Below are 17,181 nucleotides of genomic sequence, written 5' to 3' on the forward strand. Positions count from 1 at the left end.
TTGAAGCTACACCGCCCCTATCTACATTGCAATCGAGCGACGCGTCAAAACTAGAACAGCGTTGGTTAACTATATTGTTTTAATGGCTGGTTCTAGTCATAGACATAATGTCTATGGGTTCTAGTTTGGACGCGTCGCGTCTCTCACAGTTGAGTGTACAGCACAGCAACAAGCTCAAGCGGCACAACCGGTTAGACGCCTCTAAACCCGGAAGATGCGTGTGTGAGGGATGGGGAAGGGAATAAGGGACGCTTCATTTTTTCGAGTGATTAAACTTTACCAGAATTGACGAAACTTCAGGACCTGTCAGTTACTTCTTGTCATACAACAACTTTGATAACGATGGCAGCGTCCGCGATCTTTATCCTGGACTTGAAAGGCAAGGTAAGAGCGCGTGCACCTGTCGGAGGAAGGTCGAACATTTCATTCTCTCAGCAGAGACTGTTTCAGTTTATTTGAAACCTACATGGCTACAGATAATTGAGGTTTAAAGATCAATTGCAAAAGTAAATTCTATGTACTTACTCACTTCAACGATTTTAAAACAACTAGGCTAATGATGTCAAAATGGCACAAGACAGAAACACTCCACATCATCACTTTTAAAGTGACCAGCACTTTCACTCAAGGAAGTTGCACTGTTCATGTTTTACATTTATTATATGTAAATGCTGTTGCAACAACAAAATGTGGCTTATATTTAAATTTTGTACATGTCCTATAGTATTTTTAATCCAACAATTACAGTATACCTCACCCCATGGAAGTTTCACAATGACAGCTGCCTCTCCTTGGACTTTAAAAATGACCAACATTAATTTAATGACCGAATTTAATACTCTTATGGAAATTCGATCATATTAATTCGATCTGACTAATTTTTGAATTGTTTGTCATAAATAAACAAATAAACATCTCAGGAAAGTGTTATGGGGTTTCAAATCAAAATTTCATACAAACACTGTCGTGTGTAAGACTATACGACCACACAAGACTTAAATCATGTTTATCAGGCATTTTGGGAGACAAACAAGTGAACAGGGAAAGAAATTCAATTTCAATATGAAGAGTTCAGATGCAAAAGCCTCTAAATGCCATTTGAATTTTTCTTCTAGAATGGTCATTTTTATCAAGCTTGTATATTTAAGTTCAGTAATTTCACTTAAATGACAATTAATAGGTAATCTTTATTGCCATTTAAGTAAAATTACTGAACTTAAATATACAAGCTTGATAAAAATGATCATTTTAGAGGAAAATTTCAAATGGCACTTAGAGGCTTTTGCATCTGAACTCTTCATATTCCCATGAAATCATATTTTTATGAAAATATTGCCAATTACTATTCCCATTATTGTGCTTAGTTTTTTTCAGTACATGTTGTTTCAAGAACACATTAATATGCAAATTAGTTACAATGTATTGATACATTGTATAAAATAGGGAAACCCGCTTTTCCACATATTGCATAAAGTAAAATGGTATATCATTCTGTATAATTCTGTTATATATTTCTTAACATATCTGAGAATCATCTTTATAAAAAGTTTTGTATAAAAAATCCTCTAAACCTAAAAATGGCTTGCCTATTAAAAAAAAAAAATAGCATTGTTTTTACCTATGTATGTTTATTTATGTCTTTTATTTAAAGAAAATTAGCCCTGGTGTCCTCAAAAGAGGGCATAGCATAACATGTAAATAAAATATTTTAATGTTTATATATAATATATAAGAGAATATAAAGATATTTATAGAGAAGCTCAGATTACATTAGTTTGTAATGGGTGGATAGGATTGTTTCCATGAAAACGGATCCTCAGGGTCTCATTGGAATGGATTACCTTCCAATATAACCCTGGATTTTGGCAGTGCTGATGAAAGCACTCTTGCCTCTGCCCTAGAGCAATCCAATATCTTCATCTGAAGGAATACCTTAACACCAGCCACGTTAAAGTGAGATTTCTCTTATCCTTTAGGTATCACCCTAATACTTCTTAATGCACCAGTAAAGTGCAAAGGTTAAGCATTTGATTTGATATTGGTTGATAACTCTTATTGATTGTGCTGTAAACATTTTCTCATGTTGGTTTGACTCTATGCAAATAAACCTTATACGGTAAGAGTCCTTTTGGCCTTTTGGAATTTATTACAAGTGTTTACTTTTAAGCTTTCAACTTTGTTTCCATCTCTAAGGTGCTTATATGCCGGAACTACATGGGCAACATAGACGCCAATGAGATTGACCACTTCATGCCCATAATGATGAAGAGAGAGGAAGATGCAGATTTGTCACCAGTGGTTATTCATGGCTCCACTCACTTCCTCTGGATCAAGCACAGCAACCTGTACTGTATCCTCCATATGCTTGTAAATGTAAAAATATAATCTTCCAATACTTTTGAGAATATTTTTCCTACTGTTGTTCAGTAACAGTTGCGTGAATTTTTAGCGTATTAACCACTTAACAGATTTTACTCAGTGGTTGCAGTAACAAAGAAAAATACCAATGCTGCTCTTGTATACTCCTTCTTGTACAAATTAGTTGAGGTAAGTGAGTTTTATATCTATAAACATGACAATGCTTCAATAAAACCTTGCACAGCACAATCTTTTTGTCTGTGTAAACAATCCCTTACTTTAATATTGCTTATACATTGTGTAGTTAAAGTAATCTTGTTTTGACCATTTGTTTGCAGGTGTTCATTGAATATTTCAAGTCACTGGAAGAAGAGAGCATTCGAGACAATTTCGTGACAGTGTATGAGCTAATGGATGAAGTCATGGACTTTGGATTCCCTCAGACCACTGACAGCAAGATCTTACTAGAGTAAGTTTTGACAGACTCACCATTCAACCATCACTCCTCAGAGAACACTATTCATCCTTCACTAACAGCGCAATGAGGCATCGCCATTCATTATTCAAGCTTAGTGCTATTCATAAGTCACTGTATATGCTTTGTGCAGAGAGGACAGTTTGACAAAATGCAGTAAATAGTTTTTTTATATTACACAGAAAGATGATTGGACCAGAGAAATGTAATGTTGTAAGCATAAAGGGACATTTTAAAATGTCGCCATAAAATTCAAATTCATTCTATCTATTTTCTAAAACAATGTTATTGGTCTTAATGTGAACAATTCATAGATGCATATGTTACATTTTGAATCATAATTTGAGCTCCCAGTGGAACTACAGACTTCTCTCTGTCTCTTCCAATGGTTTATCCATTAGGAAGATTAAATAAAATTCAAAATGCAAAATGTGAGCTTGTGTTAGCTTAAAAACATTATTAAAACAAGCTGCTTTGTTTTTTCATTGAGAGGGTTAATATCACATGACCAGCCGTCTTTCACTGTAAAAAAAATATTGATGGTTTAGCTTAAAAAAGTAAGTAACCTGGTTGCCTTAAAATTTTAAGTTAATTGAACTGGAAAAAGTGAGTTTATACAATGAAGGAGATTAATTTAACCATCAGAAACTCAAAATTATATGTTATCTGAACTAAATAAATTATTTAAGTTGATTTGACAAAAGAAAAAAATGTTATGATTACTACACTGTAAAAAATATTGTTGGTTTAACTTAAAAAAGTAAGTAACCCGGGTTGCCTTAAAATTTTAAGTTGATTGAACTGGAAAAAGTGAGTTAATACAATGAAGTAGATTAATTTAACCAACAGAAACTAAAAATAATAAGTTATCTCAACTAAATAAATGATTATAAAGTTGATTTGACAAAAGAAAATATGTTGTGATAACAAATCTTGAAAATATTTTTTACAGTGACCATGTTACAGTACATTTACTTATACAGCATTTTTAGCTGACATTCGGGGCATTTAAAAATCGTGAACATAAAAGAAGAACATGCTAAATAAACAATGTAACAGGAAAACACAATATACATTTTCTTGTCCAGCATATGATAAAAGGATAAAGAAAACAAAAAACAAAACAAAAAAACATATAATTTGTTCTTCATAAACATCTTTCAGTTTTCTAAGTGCTTATCAGTTTCTTGGCTTTGCAAGCAACCACTTAGCGGATAGCTAATTATTGCTAGCTCTCACTGACAGCAACACAATACCCTGTCAGCTGGGGACACTTGAGGTTTGAGCACACACACATACACATCTACAGTTCTCAGACCTTGTTCTAAAAACAACACTGATGTAGAATCGATTTGGAATGAATGAGTAAACCTATGTATTGAATATTTAGTGGTTTGTTTTGGTGTTTTAAATAGGATGCTAATGTTCATCAGGGGTGATTGAACACTCACTCGAATGTTAGTGTTCACACTGAATTATTTTATCATGCGTGGTAAAGAAAACATTACAGTAATATGAGTGAAAAAAAAAAAGACAAACAAGGTCAGGTGTTTTTCGGTCTGTCTGTCTCCAGGGGCAGCCATGTTCTTCTCATGAGTCCTAGTTCTCTCAGCATTCTAACACCAGAGGTCTGTTTACATACCTACTGACGTTACTTGCTTCACTGACTCCTTTTAATTGAAATCTAATTAGATCTGTATAGTTAAGCCTGTGACAGATTGACATCATGACATAATAATGTTCATCACATAATAAAAGCTGGCATACACTCATGGGCTGATATAATAATTAATCTGCATAATATAAGATAATGATATAAATATAAATACTTTTATGCTGGCTGTTGTTTTCTTAGTCATTGTTATTGTTACCGTGATCTAATGGCCTTTTTAAACTTCCACGACAGGTACATCACCCAACAGGGGCATAAGCTGGATGTGGGAGCGCCACGGCCCCCAGCTACAGTAACAAATGCTGTGTCTTGGAGGTCAGAGGGCATCAAATACAGGAAAAATGAAGTCTTCATGGATGTCATTGAGTCTGTTAACCTATTGGTGAGCTGATTTAATTTTACTGTAGGGACAACGTTCCTCAATCAACCAATCAGTCTTTAGGGCATGGTTTAGGGTTGAGGCTTCAACACTACTCTTTTTAACCTATGATTCCCTATGACTTTAGGGATGTTTAATGGATAGGGTTGGGAATAGGGACTATGTCGTTCCAGGACTAACAAAAGATTCAGGAATACATTTTAATTGACAAAATTACAGTCACCGTAAATGCTGCTCATATTAATTTTAAATATTATATTAATAATGCATGGGTGCCAGTAATTACTCTTGTCCCATTAGTCCTTATGAAATTTCAACGTATGAAATTTGTTCGTACACTATCATTCAAAAGTTTGGGGTCAATGATATATATATTTTTAATTTCAAATAAAAGGTGTTCATTTGAACTTTCTGTTTATAAAAAAATCCACAGGTTCCACATCCAAAAATAAGTCGTAAGTCGTGAGTCGTACAAAACCTTTCTTTTTTAATCAACTTTCTTTGTACACAAACAATGATTTCAATGCTCTAGGTCATTTGTAGAGGCCCTGGTGATACTTCGAGAAGAGTTTTATGTTGAGTCGAGCCTTCTCAGAGTTTTTAAAAACAGTGATTTTGATGCTATCATAGAAGTGCCCCATGTACTCCCATTCAAATGAAAAAAATGAAATGAAAATACAGTCAATCATAAAAGTGGATTTTCCATTCTATGTTTTTGCACAAAAGTTTGACTTGGGTAGATAAACAAAAAGAGTCTAGGTTCAATTTTGGCGAGAGTTACTCTTTAAAGATACAGTATGTAATCAATGAACATTTTAAAAATATTAAAATTTAAACTGTATTTTAAATTGTAATGGTACTTAACACAATTAGTTTTACTGTTTTTTATCAAATAAACGCAATGAAAAAAGAGCAGTTTTAGGTAAATAAATTGCAATAAATACGATAGCATAACATTCATTATTATTTATTTGAAAAAGTTACTTGTTTTATAGTAAAAATATAAAAATGAGCACAAAAAAAGCACAACTTTCCCCATACTGGATAAGTTTTGCTTATTCAGTAGAGACATCAAACAACCCACGCTATCGCTCCATCTTCCTACTGTATCTCAGGCGACCTCCTTCATGTTTTCAGGGTCAAGGGTCAAGTCTCCAGACTTCCTTAGATCGAGAGAGGGAGGAAACAGCTGCCGTCTTTAAGTTCTTGTTGCCTTTCTTTTCTGCTCCTTAACTCTCAGCCCCCCCGAAACTGGATTGGCTTTTGATGGATTCATTAGCCCTTTTCAGATTCAGGGTCTAACTCTGGCAGACAGAAGCTCTGAGCAGCACCTCTCTTCTGATTAAGAGCTAAATCACGTCTCATTGCTTTCTAATTCTGCATTGCTATTCATCCGTGCAGCTTTCTCGCTCTGGCTTTTTCTTGCTCTTGTATCTGAGAGCCCTCAGAGGTATTGACTCGATGTTGATTTTTTTAGATTTAGATCTATCTTCCAAGTCCAGCTTTTATGCTTTTAATATTTTAGCATAATACAATATATTACATTCTCATATTCGTAGTTATCACAGCACACATCAACCCTCTCTTTGAAAACGCATTATAGCACAAATCACACGGTTACTGCCTTGCCCGACTGTGCGTAATAAGTTGTAGGTGGCAGTAATGGTGATGATGCAATATCACACCTTGCCACTCTTGATTGTGCTTTTCATTTGTCTTCTCTGTTTTATTTGTTATAGGTCAGTGCTACAGGCAGTGTTCTACGAAGTGAGATTTTGGGCTGCATCAAACTCAAAGTCGTTCTGACAGGCATGCCCGAGTTAAGACTTGGACTCAATGACAAAGTTCTGTTCGAGACCACCGGCCGTGAGTACACACAACTATCAGTAAACTGAAATGCATGTAAAAATGCAGCTTAATTCACACAGACAACGATAAGTAAGCTGATTCACGCGCTGTTGCAGTAGCAGCATTGGCTCAACCAATGGCATTAGTTTGGGGCGTGGAAGAAAACAGTTTTCAATCATTATTTTTACCTTCTGTTAACACAAATGGTGACCAAAATTACACATTTCAGTCTTTTTATTGTAGTGCAGAAAGTGACCTAATTCCCAGTACTGATAGTCAAGAAGTCAATTGATTGTCTTAACCTATTTTATAGTAAGTGTCTCTCTCATTTGCACTTGTTAGGTGAATTCCATTCATCTGATTCTCTTGGTTAATCTCCACCCCAGGCCTAACCCAGCGGGTGTTAGTTTCACAGTAGACCAGGATTTAGTTGTGCATTCTGCATGTGCTCTATAAATGCAGCTATGCGTCCTTGAACATGAGCGATTCAACAGAAAGGAAATCTCTATCAAATTGAGCAATGATATTCTGCTCAATTAAAGGTACACAATGTAACTTTTGGCCCTTTAGCAGTTAAAAAAACAAAACTGCATGCATTTTGCGGAAGAACATAGTTGCTTATAAAACATTCACTTCTAGACATAATTAGTTTAGATGGAAAGGATATCAAGACTAGATGAAGATGATTAAAAGACAGTTCAATGCCTTACTTGTCTGTTGAGCAACAACAACGTCATCTCCGCAACGTTTTTACAACTTTTCAAATCACTCAGTTCTTGCTATCTTCGAAAAGTCAGGCTAATGTTGGTTCTCATTTTCTCCATTTATTACGAGCTGTCGTGTTCTTTTTTTTGCCAGCAGACTCTTTTGCAAGGTTTTGTTCAAGATTTAGTGTGCTCCATGTCAACCTTTCTCACTCATTGTGACAACTAACATGTGCCACTCCCATCTGCATCAAAGCAGCCAGAGCAGCTTTTCTCTATTTACGGATATGACTAGAGACGCATGGACGAGTGACACAAGTTCGCAATTTCGTGTGAAAAGTATCCCGCTCAGTCTAAATTATAAACACTTATAACGGACTCACCATGAATCAGGTTATGACAAAAACATGCTTTGGAAGAAGGATTGATGGGGTATTGACTTCAATTGATTTAAATTTAGTTAATTAAAAAAAAAAAAAAAAAAAAATTGTTATATAGTGCCCCTTTAATATCTGATGCATTTTAGATGCATTTATCAACTAAGCTGTGCTGCAGCTTGCCAACATTTCTCAGACATTTCAAGTCACATATAAATTTTTACTTCTACAGGAAGTAGTGTTTTATCAGATATGGTTTCAGGGAAGTGAAATCAACCTACTTGTTTCCTGTACACTTCCCACTATAAAGTTGCGCTGTGCTGAAGTTAAAGGCGCCATTCTGTTCTACAGTTTAAGGCCTAATATATGGCAAGCCATTTTGACATTTATTTATTCCCATGATATGAATTCTTGATATAAACAATACAGTTTTCTTAAGAAGAATCTCTACTTTTCTTAAAAAAGAATCGCTACTTTCTAAAAATTAATCAATACTTTTCTTAAAAAGAATCGTTACTATTTCTTAAAGTGAATCGATACTTTTCTAAAAATGAAACGATACTTTTCTAAAAATGAATCGTTACTTTTCTTAAAATGAATCGCTACTTTCCTTAATGTGAATCAATACTGTTTTAAAGCGAGTCACTACTTTTCTTAAAGTGAATCGCTACTTAAAAAGAATCGATACTTTTCTTAAAATGAATCACTACTTTTCTTAAAAAGAATAGCTACTTTCCTTAAAGTGATTCGATACTTTTCTAAAAAGTGAATCGCTAGTTTTCATAAAGTGAATCGATATGTTTCCTAAAAAGAATAATTAATTTTCTTAAAAAGAATCTCTACTTTCTTAAAATGAATTTCTACTTTTCTTAAAGTGAATCGATACGTTTCCTAAAAAGAATCAAACGCAGACGCTATCGCAGCAATAGCCGCCACATATACCTTGAGTGTGGATGGGGATCTACCCTCATCCAAGAGCTCATGTAGGAAGGAGAGAACCTCCGACACCCCTCAATCTTGTGGATCCAGGTTGCAAGCTGAGCATCAACCTGAGAACACTGACCACTTGGAAGCATAAAGCCGTCTAGTAGAGGGCGCTCTAGCTTGCGTAATCGTGTTTAACACTCTGTCGGGGTACCCGTGATGACCCACACATGCAGAGCCCAAAGCTCAGGTTGTGGGTGCCAAATCGTACCCCCGACCCTTGAGAGGATTTTAAGTTGATGGAGAAGAGTTTTCAAAATCAGAGAAAAAAGGCCTAATGTGTGTAAGTTAGTAAATGGTCATCAATCATTTTTGCCGTGCACACCTTTGGGCTCATGCGGGACGCGTTGAGTTTAAACAAGGCTTTACGCTTTAACCAGCCCAGCCACAGTAACAGCTCATATTAGCCAGCTAAACTTTTACTACCTTGTTAGAAAAAACTATATATTTGCATAGTTTCATGTGGTTCTTCTCCCTCGCTGTATTATGGGTTTTCTGTGGGGAGAAATGAGCTGGTTACGTTTGTGAGACAATCAGCTGATTACTATTATTATATTATAAGACACTTGATCCTCACCTGACTATGGCTTCGTAAACTTTATCCATGATGTGGTTTATAATGAACTGTGGTACAGAAACAGTGACAAATGTTAAACACTCTTGGCTTTCTCTGGCTATTCTCTGCTGTCTCAGATGACGAGTTGTTTGTCCCGTTCTAGCCACCGTAGCTTCTTCGATAGGGAGGGCTGAGCAGTGGGAACCGGAACACTAGATGTCGCTAAAAAATACACACTGCACCTTTAATTTTTGATATCAACAATAATGTCATTACTCGTACTAGTAAGACATGTATTTCTGAAAATGTGATATTGGAATTCCAACTAGTAAGAAATCAATTCTTAAATAGACAATTGAATCCATATTTCTGCAAGTGATGATGTCATTGTTGATATCAAGAATGAACATTTTTACTAGTGGATATGTAAATCCTGATATCAAAAATTGTTCTAGTATAAAAAAAAATGTTCTAGCCATTGATAAATCTATCTAAATCTATCTAATAAATAATATATCATAATTATATATATATATATATATATTATAATTATAATTATAATTATAATATATATATATATATATATATATATATATATATATATATATATATTATAATTATAATTATAATTATAATTATAATTAAATAATTATAAATCTAATACCTGGTGTCAAGCATTAGGATTTTATCTAGTGAAATTTTTATTGTTCATATCAAGAATTCATATCCTGGGACTGAATAAAAGTAAAAATGGCTTGCCATACTAAAATGAACCCCTGAATATCTCTCCTCAGCTCAGCAGAAGAATGAAAATTAAACAAGTGAAACACTGCTCTCTAGAGCCTCAACCCTGAAAAAGCAGTTTTTTAATTGTGAAGGTTAAAATATAGGACATTGTCTTCTTTGTAATAATGTTGATATGAAATGATTCTGTAATTAAAACATTTTCATATTATTATTTATTTATTTACCAATAGTATTTAAAGGAAAAAAACATAGCAAATTATATTTAGGATTATATTTTGTGTAACATTTTGATTTAATTTTGAAAAAAAAAGTGGTTTGTCTTTCTTTTGCTTTAATGACAGCAGCTCCTAATTTGAACTTGACAAGTTTGTGTAAAACCTAATATTCATGTTATCCAGCATGATTTGACAATATCAAGAGTCTTGTGCTTTGATGGAAGCAAAAAAAAAATGTGACATTTTGTACATAGTTCAATCCATCCATCCTCCAAACCGCTTGCTCTCTGTAGAGTCGCAGACATATATATTTTACAAATGCTATATTTTATGTTCTAATTATAATAATATAATATATAGAACATTATCTTCAGAGCACTTTTACTGCCACGTCAAAAGATGTGTTCCTAAAAGTGTACCTCTGGTTCTGAACACCAATCACTTTCTCCGAAGCCTCTGCCTGTGGACCCTGGGGAGCCAATCAGAGAGCTAAAAGAGAGCATCCTAACCCCTTCCCGACCTTTAGTCCCTGCAGTTGATGTCATCATTAGGTGCTTCAGCGGCTCCCAGCACGTCTCATCTGTGGCATAGGACACAGACACCCAAAGCTTCTGATCTGACCTCTGAGTTCCAGCTCAAACCTCTGAGAGCTCTTTCATGTTCCACTGTAAATGTCACTCCTGGATAGCTGGAATACATTCATAAATATAAAGAGAGGCTCACGCACACTCACACACATTCCTGCTGTGAGAGTGCCGGTGAAATCCCACAGCTCTGTGCTATTAGTGAGTTTTGGGGCTCAGAGGCCCTGACTCATTAAGAAGCTCTTCTGTAGTCACTGGCTTTCTCTTTGCTGAGGTCAAACAAATAAACTACCTTCACACTTACCTGGGTACACAAAAGTGCTATTGTTTGCAATATCCAGGAAACACATTAGAACGTTATGTGTGTGAATATGGTGCGTGCTTGTGCAGCTTTCATCTTGATGATCTAACTTTGCACAAATTATAATCATCAGCAACCAGTTTTCTTATATAAGAATTCACCCTGCTCTTTCTCTGACCTCTGTTTCTCTTTTTCTCAGGAGAGAAGAGCAAGTCTGTGGAGATGGAAGATGTAAAATTTCATCAGTGTGTGCGTCTCTCTCGCTTCGAGAATGACCGGACTATCTCTTTCATCCCACCAGATGGAGAATCCGAACTCATGTCTTACAGACTCAACACCACGGTCAGTGCTGCATCTACACTAGTCTCCGATCAATGAGTTTAGATATATTTTGTCAAAGATAGATATTGTCATAATAATGTTTAATAATTTAGAATGTCTAACGTTTATCACGAGATTAATGTATATGTGAATGCATTATAGTTTTTTTGTGCCATTGTAATGATGAGGTCTGAGAGAGCTTTAATTATATAAAAACACAAGAATCAAAGAATTCGAATATGATGAGAAAACAAGAAAGGAACTTCAAAGCAAAACCCATACAAAGAATTTGAAATTAAAAGAATTTGAACTTGAAAGAGCAAAACAAAAACATGAAACAAAGGTTATGTTTGGAACAGCATAATACTCTTATTATTTCTGCCGTATACTGTATGCCATGTAAAGCATTCAAATGTATCTTCTACTCAAGTGTGAGCAATAAACTTACACTACTTTTTTTACTCATAATTTGCTCATTGTTTAAAGAGATTTTTATGCAAAATTGACTTCAAATGTAAACTTTTTTTTATTTCAAAGATTACAATTGACAAGATAATCTGGACATATACAGTATACAATATATGAAGAGGTCAGATGCAAAAGCCTCTAAGTGCCATTTTAAATTTTCTTCTAGAATGGTCATTTTTATCAAGCTTGTATATTTAAGTTCAGTGATTTCACTTAAATGGCAATGATAATTACCTATTAATTGTTATTTAAGTGAAATTACTGAACTTAAATATACAAGTTTGATAAAAATCATCATTAAAGAAGAAAATTTCAAATGGCATTTAGAGGCTTTTGCTTCTGAACTCTTCATATACAAACATTTAATATTTTGGGGTCATTACTATTTTTTATGTTTTTGAAAGAAGGCTCTTTTGCTCACCAGGGCTGCATTTATTTGATCAAAAATACAGTGAAAACTAATAATGTGAAATATTATTACAATTTAAAGTAAGTGTTTACAGTTTGAATGTATTCAAATGTATTCTTGTGATGGCAAAGCTGAATTTTCATCAGCCATTGCACTAGCGCCATTACTTCCATGTCACGTGATCTTTAGAAATCATCCTGATATGCTAATTTGACACTCAAGAAACATTTCTTATTGTCTTCAAAGTTGATGTTATGCTGTTGGAAAATATTACTGTATTTAATTTATTTAAGAAGATTACATTTCGAAAAGGCAAGTTCAATAAGTGTCAGCGGACTCACTCCTCTCCTGTCACTCCTCTGTCCCTGACAGGTGAAGCCTCTGATATGGATTGAGAGCGTAATAGAGAAGTTCTCTCACAGTCGAGTAGAGATCAAGGTTAAGGTAGAGCTGCACACATAAACACAATCTACACACTCCACTGATTCTTGCTTTGCCTCCTGCAGCACACTCCCTGGTTCCAGTAATTAGCTTTCAGGGTTCTGTCCTGAGGAATGGCTCAGAGTTTACCTGAGCTGTGTCCAAAGACTTGTCAGATTCTGACATAAACATGCTTTGTCCTATTGCCTTTGCCATTACTTTCTGAAAGTGTACTTGGAAGTTTTACTAGGGAGTGTGAAGTTGTGCTATAGTTCCTCCATCTGTTCTCCAGGCCCGCAGTCAGTTCAAGAGCCGCTCCACTGCCAACAATGTGTCCATCTTAGTTCCTGTTCCAAGTGACGCTGACTCCCCCAAATTTAAGACCACCACAGGCCAGGCTAAATGGGTTCCTGAGAAGAGTGCGGTAGAATGGAACATTAAGTCCTTCCCTGTAAGTACCATACATATGATTTGCAGGGTGTTGGGGATCTTTGTGTTGCTGCATAAAAAACAAACAAACAATTCATCACCTCACATTTTTGGTGATTTCACAGAGAGTCTGTGTACTAAATGAATGTAAATGTAATGAAGGCAAAAATCGAAGGCAAAAGCCCATAAAAACAATACAGAGAGTGAGAATGTATGCAAAATAAACGAATGTATGCAAAATAAACAAAGAAAAAGTGTGTTCCAAAGGAATATATAAAAAATTAAATGCTTCCCACAGACATCAAACATAGTACAAGCAAAGACATACTAAATTAATAATTTTGTGCCTTATCTTTACCATTAGAAAGTTGCAAAACCATTTTTTTTTCTAAGACAGACAGACAGACATGTGGGACATTTAGGCAAGAATGTTTTTCAAATCTGTGTAATGTCTTTGGTATTTGAGGCTTTTAAGTCTATAAGTCAGTCACAGAGTTTTGTGCTGTGGCATTTTTGAAAGGAGAGGAAAAATTCGATCAACCATGGCTCAGAAGACTCATTTAGAACCGAACTGTTAATTAGGACTGATGACTGAAGTGAGGATTTTTGCAATGTTAATTAGTCAGTTAGATGTGTCAAAAACTAATGACGTGTCTTTACTCGTTGAAGGGTGGGAAAGAGTTCATGATGCGAGCTCATTTTGGACTGCCAAGTGTGGAAAGTAATGAACTCGAGGGCAAGCGACCAATCACAGTGAAGTTTGAGATTCCATATTTCACTGTGTCTGGCATTCAGGTGCAACACACATTCACCTCACAAAATATTCTTTGATAATCATCTCTATGCGGTAGACTTAATTTTATTTACCAACACAGGTGCGATACTTAAAGATTATCGAGAAGAGCGGATACCAGGCATTACCATGGGTGCGTTATATTACTCAGAGTGGAGGTGAGACACATTCAGAAATTCCCTCTTACACACACACACACACAGTCATTCGCTTTCTCAAATATCATTCTGATATAAAGTTTACCTTCACCCTGCATTAAGAGTTCAGTGAACATGAGCCTTACTCTGTATTCTGTCTCACACACACACACACACACACACACACACAGTTTGAAGTAGTGTAGACTATCAGTTTTCTATTTGCATCAGCGACACCAGAGGAGAGAGTCACTCTAATCCTTCAGCCCTCTTGACTTATTCATAAGAAATGCAGAGCAGACACAATAGAATTCTTCAGATATATCCAAACACCTAAATGTCAATAACATATTCAAATGCCCTTAATAAGTGCATGAAAGTTTGAGTTGTGCTTTTCTGACTTGCTTGAACATTTTTGACAGATTATCAGCTGCGGACCAACTGAGAGAGGACAGCGCCTGGGTATGTTGTGTGTTCTCCCTATCCTGTTTCATCAGCAAGACAACTACTGCCGTACACACAGCAGTCAGGCGGCGGTTCCCTCCCGATTGCTTTTGTCTGAGATCAGGTTTTACAAATTAAACAAGTCAGACCGCAAAGTTACTGAGAAAAATTGATTTTGGAGGTCGTGTTACAGAAGCATCCTAGAATCTACCTATACACGGTCTATTTAAAGAGATTTTTTCATATCGTTCCAAACCATGTATGTATTTCTTCTATTTAAACGCAATAAACAGATTTTTTTTTGTCCATTCAATAAAAGTCAGTACGGTCCAATGCTGTTCATATTTTGGACCCCATTGGCGAAATTATAAACCAATGCAATTGAAATGTTCTAAATGTATTCCAAATAATAAGAAAAAAATCTTCTTTGGGTTTTGGATATTATCGTTAACTGAAATTAAAACCATAAAAAACATTTTCATTTCTTGACTAAAAAACAAACAAACTTAAGCTTATTTTATTTCAGCTAATTGCAAAAGAAACATTTATCATTTTCATTTAGTTGAAGTTGAAGTACCAGAATAATTAAAACTGAATAAACTAAAATTTAAAGGGTTAGTTCACCCAAAAATGAAAATTTTGTCAGTAATTACTCACCCTCATGTTGTTCCAACCCTGTAAGACTTTCTTTCATCTTCGGAACAGAAATTAAGATAATTTTGATTAAATCTGAGAGCTGGATCACTCCTCCATTGGCTTTTTAAGATTTTGCCGGCCCAAAAAGTTATGAAAGACATCGTATAAATAGTCCGAGTGACTACAGTGGCTCAATCATAAGTTTATCAAGCGACGAGAACATTTTTTGTGCGCAAAAATAAACAAACAAAAATAACGACTTTATTCAAATATTCATTTCCTTCCCTGTGGGCCTCGAGATTTCACGTAGTGATATTGCGCAAAGCTTCTGTGTTGCACCGTCGTTACACATAGGCTCGCTATTGGCCGACGTTGGTCATTTGTGTGATGCGTGTGACGTACAACCTAGAAGCTTTGCGTAGTTTCACTACGTGAATTGTCGAGGCCCACAGGGAAGGAAATGAATAGTTGAATAAAGTTGTTATTTTTGTTTATTTGTTTTTGTGCACAAAAAGTATTCTCATCGCTTGATAAACTTAAGATTGAGTCACTATAATCGCTCGGACTCTTTTAACGATGTCCAGTAACTACTGACAGAATTTTCGTTTTTGGGTGAACTAACCCTTTAATAGCATCCATATAGACATACTTAAAAAAAACACTCCCACTTTATATTAGGTAAATGTTTTACATAGTACTTATATTAATTACCTGAATGTAATTATATCTGTAATTGATTTCTGTAATTACATCTAATTGCACTGAGATAAGAACACAATGTAAAGAGTGACAAAAAAACTAATAAAAATGACCAAAACACAACAAAATAACAAACTAAAATTAAAATAAAACACAGAAAACATAGAAATCAAATCAATTACACTAAAATAACACTGTAGGGTGAGTAAATGATAACATAAATTTGGGTCATCTATCTCTTCAACTTGTTAGATGTTAACTTAAAGCTGCTTATTTTCATTTCTGCTGTAGGTGGAGGGACTATCTCTCAGTGGCATATGATCTTATGTCTGTGGAGCTGTAAACACAACCACATGCCCAGTGAAATTAATACCTTGTGCTCAAAATCAATGATTAATAAGGCTGCGGCCTGTTAGGACAGCACAGTAACACTATATTTTCACCACAGTGGCTCGGATCTTCATCTTTGGTTTAGGTTTTTTTTTTTTTTTTCATCGGTTTGATTTGGTTTAGGTTGCTCACTCAAAATACCACAAATGCCTAGATACTTTTAAAGGTAAAATAAAAAGTGGAAAAGTGCTTAATGGCATTACCATGAACCTATAGCAGCAAATAACTCGGCTCCATATTGATGCTGGATTAATTATGATTGTGTTTGTGTTTGTTTCTTTAATCCACTGCAGTCAACACACCTGATCACACACACGATTTTTTCTATGTCATTGTTGTACGTGTTCACAATGGGAAAAGTCCTCCTCGATTTCCTTTCATTCGGCATGCATTGCAATTGCATTAGTTGTTTTATCAGTGCGACGTGTGTGTGTGGAATAATGTCTGCCACCTCTGCAGAGGCAGCAGAATATATTATTTGTCATGTCAAAACAGCTTTCTCCCTCGTTTATTTACCAAAGGTCAATGGTGTGACAATATCCGATATTTATTTCACACTGAATATGAAATATGTATTTTTGATCATTTTTTATTGACAACTTTCTTTGCTCAATTGTTACACTATACTAAAGGTCATTGTGAGAAAATAAATGGATTTTTGTTTTGGCTAGCATTTTTGTGATTACTTTCTGTGCTGTGTGGAAAGGCACATTTTTTTGTTTATTCACTGATGGATATTACAGCTATTTGAAATAAATTGCTGTTTTATGCAGTGGTATGGGTGTTGTATGCATTGCTTTTTTTGCACGCCTTATTTCTTATCAGTCTCAACACA

General features: G+C 35.1%; 1 protein-coding gene across 1 annotated transcript; it reads left to right on the plus strand.

Moving 5' to 3' along the window:
• The first annotated feature begins 133 nt into the window (after nucleotides 1–133).
• On the plus strand, nucleotides 134–15,126 carry ap1m3 (adaptor related protein complex 1 subunit mu 3). Its single transcript, XM_039647760.2, has 12 exons — nucleotides 134–384; nucleotides 2,194–2,350; nucleotides 2,480–2,547; nucleotides 2,697–2,827; nucleotides 4,740–4,887; nucleotides 6,624–6,750; nucleotides 11,400–11,542; nucleotides 12,771–12,842; nucleotides 13,111–13,269; nucleotides 13,917–14,042; nucleotides 14,123–14,198; nucleotides 14,600–15,126. The coding sequence occupies exons 1-12, from the start codon at nucleotides 343–345 to the stop codon at nucleotides 14,620–14,622; spliced, it is 1,272 nt and encodes a 423-aa protein (XP_039503694.2). The 5' UTR covers nucleotides 134–342; the 3' UTR covers nucleotides 14,623–15,126.
• The last annotated feature ends 2,055 nt before the right edge of the window (nucleotides 15,127–17,181 follow it).

Source organism: Pimephales promelas, chromosome 8 (assembly GCF_988280905.1).
Source record: "Pimephales promelas chromosome 8, fPimPro1.hap1.1, whole genome shotgun sequence".
NCBI lineage: Eukaryota > Metazoa > Chordata > Actinopteri > Cypriniformes > Leuciscidae > Pimephales > Pimephales promelas.

What these genes read in the sequence shown, in the direction of transcription:
- ap1m3 (XM_039647760.2), top strand. Translation starts at nt 343, where the DNA reads ATGGCAGCGTCCGCGATCTTTATCCTGGACTTGAAAGGCAAG. An exon ending in TCTTGTACAAATTAGTTGAG is followed by an intron (nt 2,548 to 2,696) that starts GTAAGTGAGTTT and finishes ATTTGTTTGCAG; the next exon opens with GTGTTCATTGAATATTTCAA. An exon ending in GGAACATTAAGTCCTTCCCT is followed by an intron (nt 13,270 to 13,916) that starts GTAAGTACCATA and finishes TACTCGTTGAAG; the next exon opens with GGTGGGAAAGAGTTCATGAT.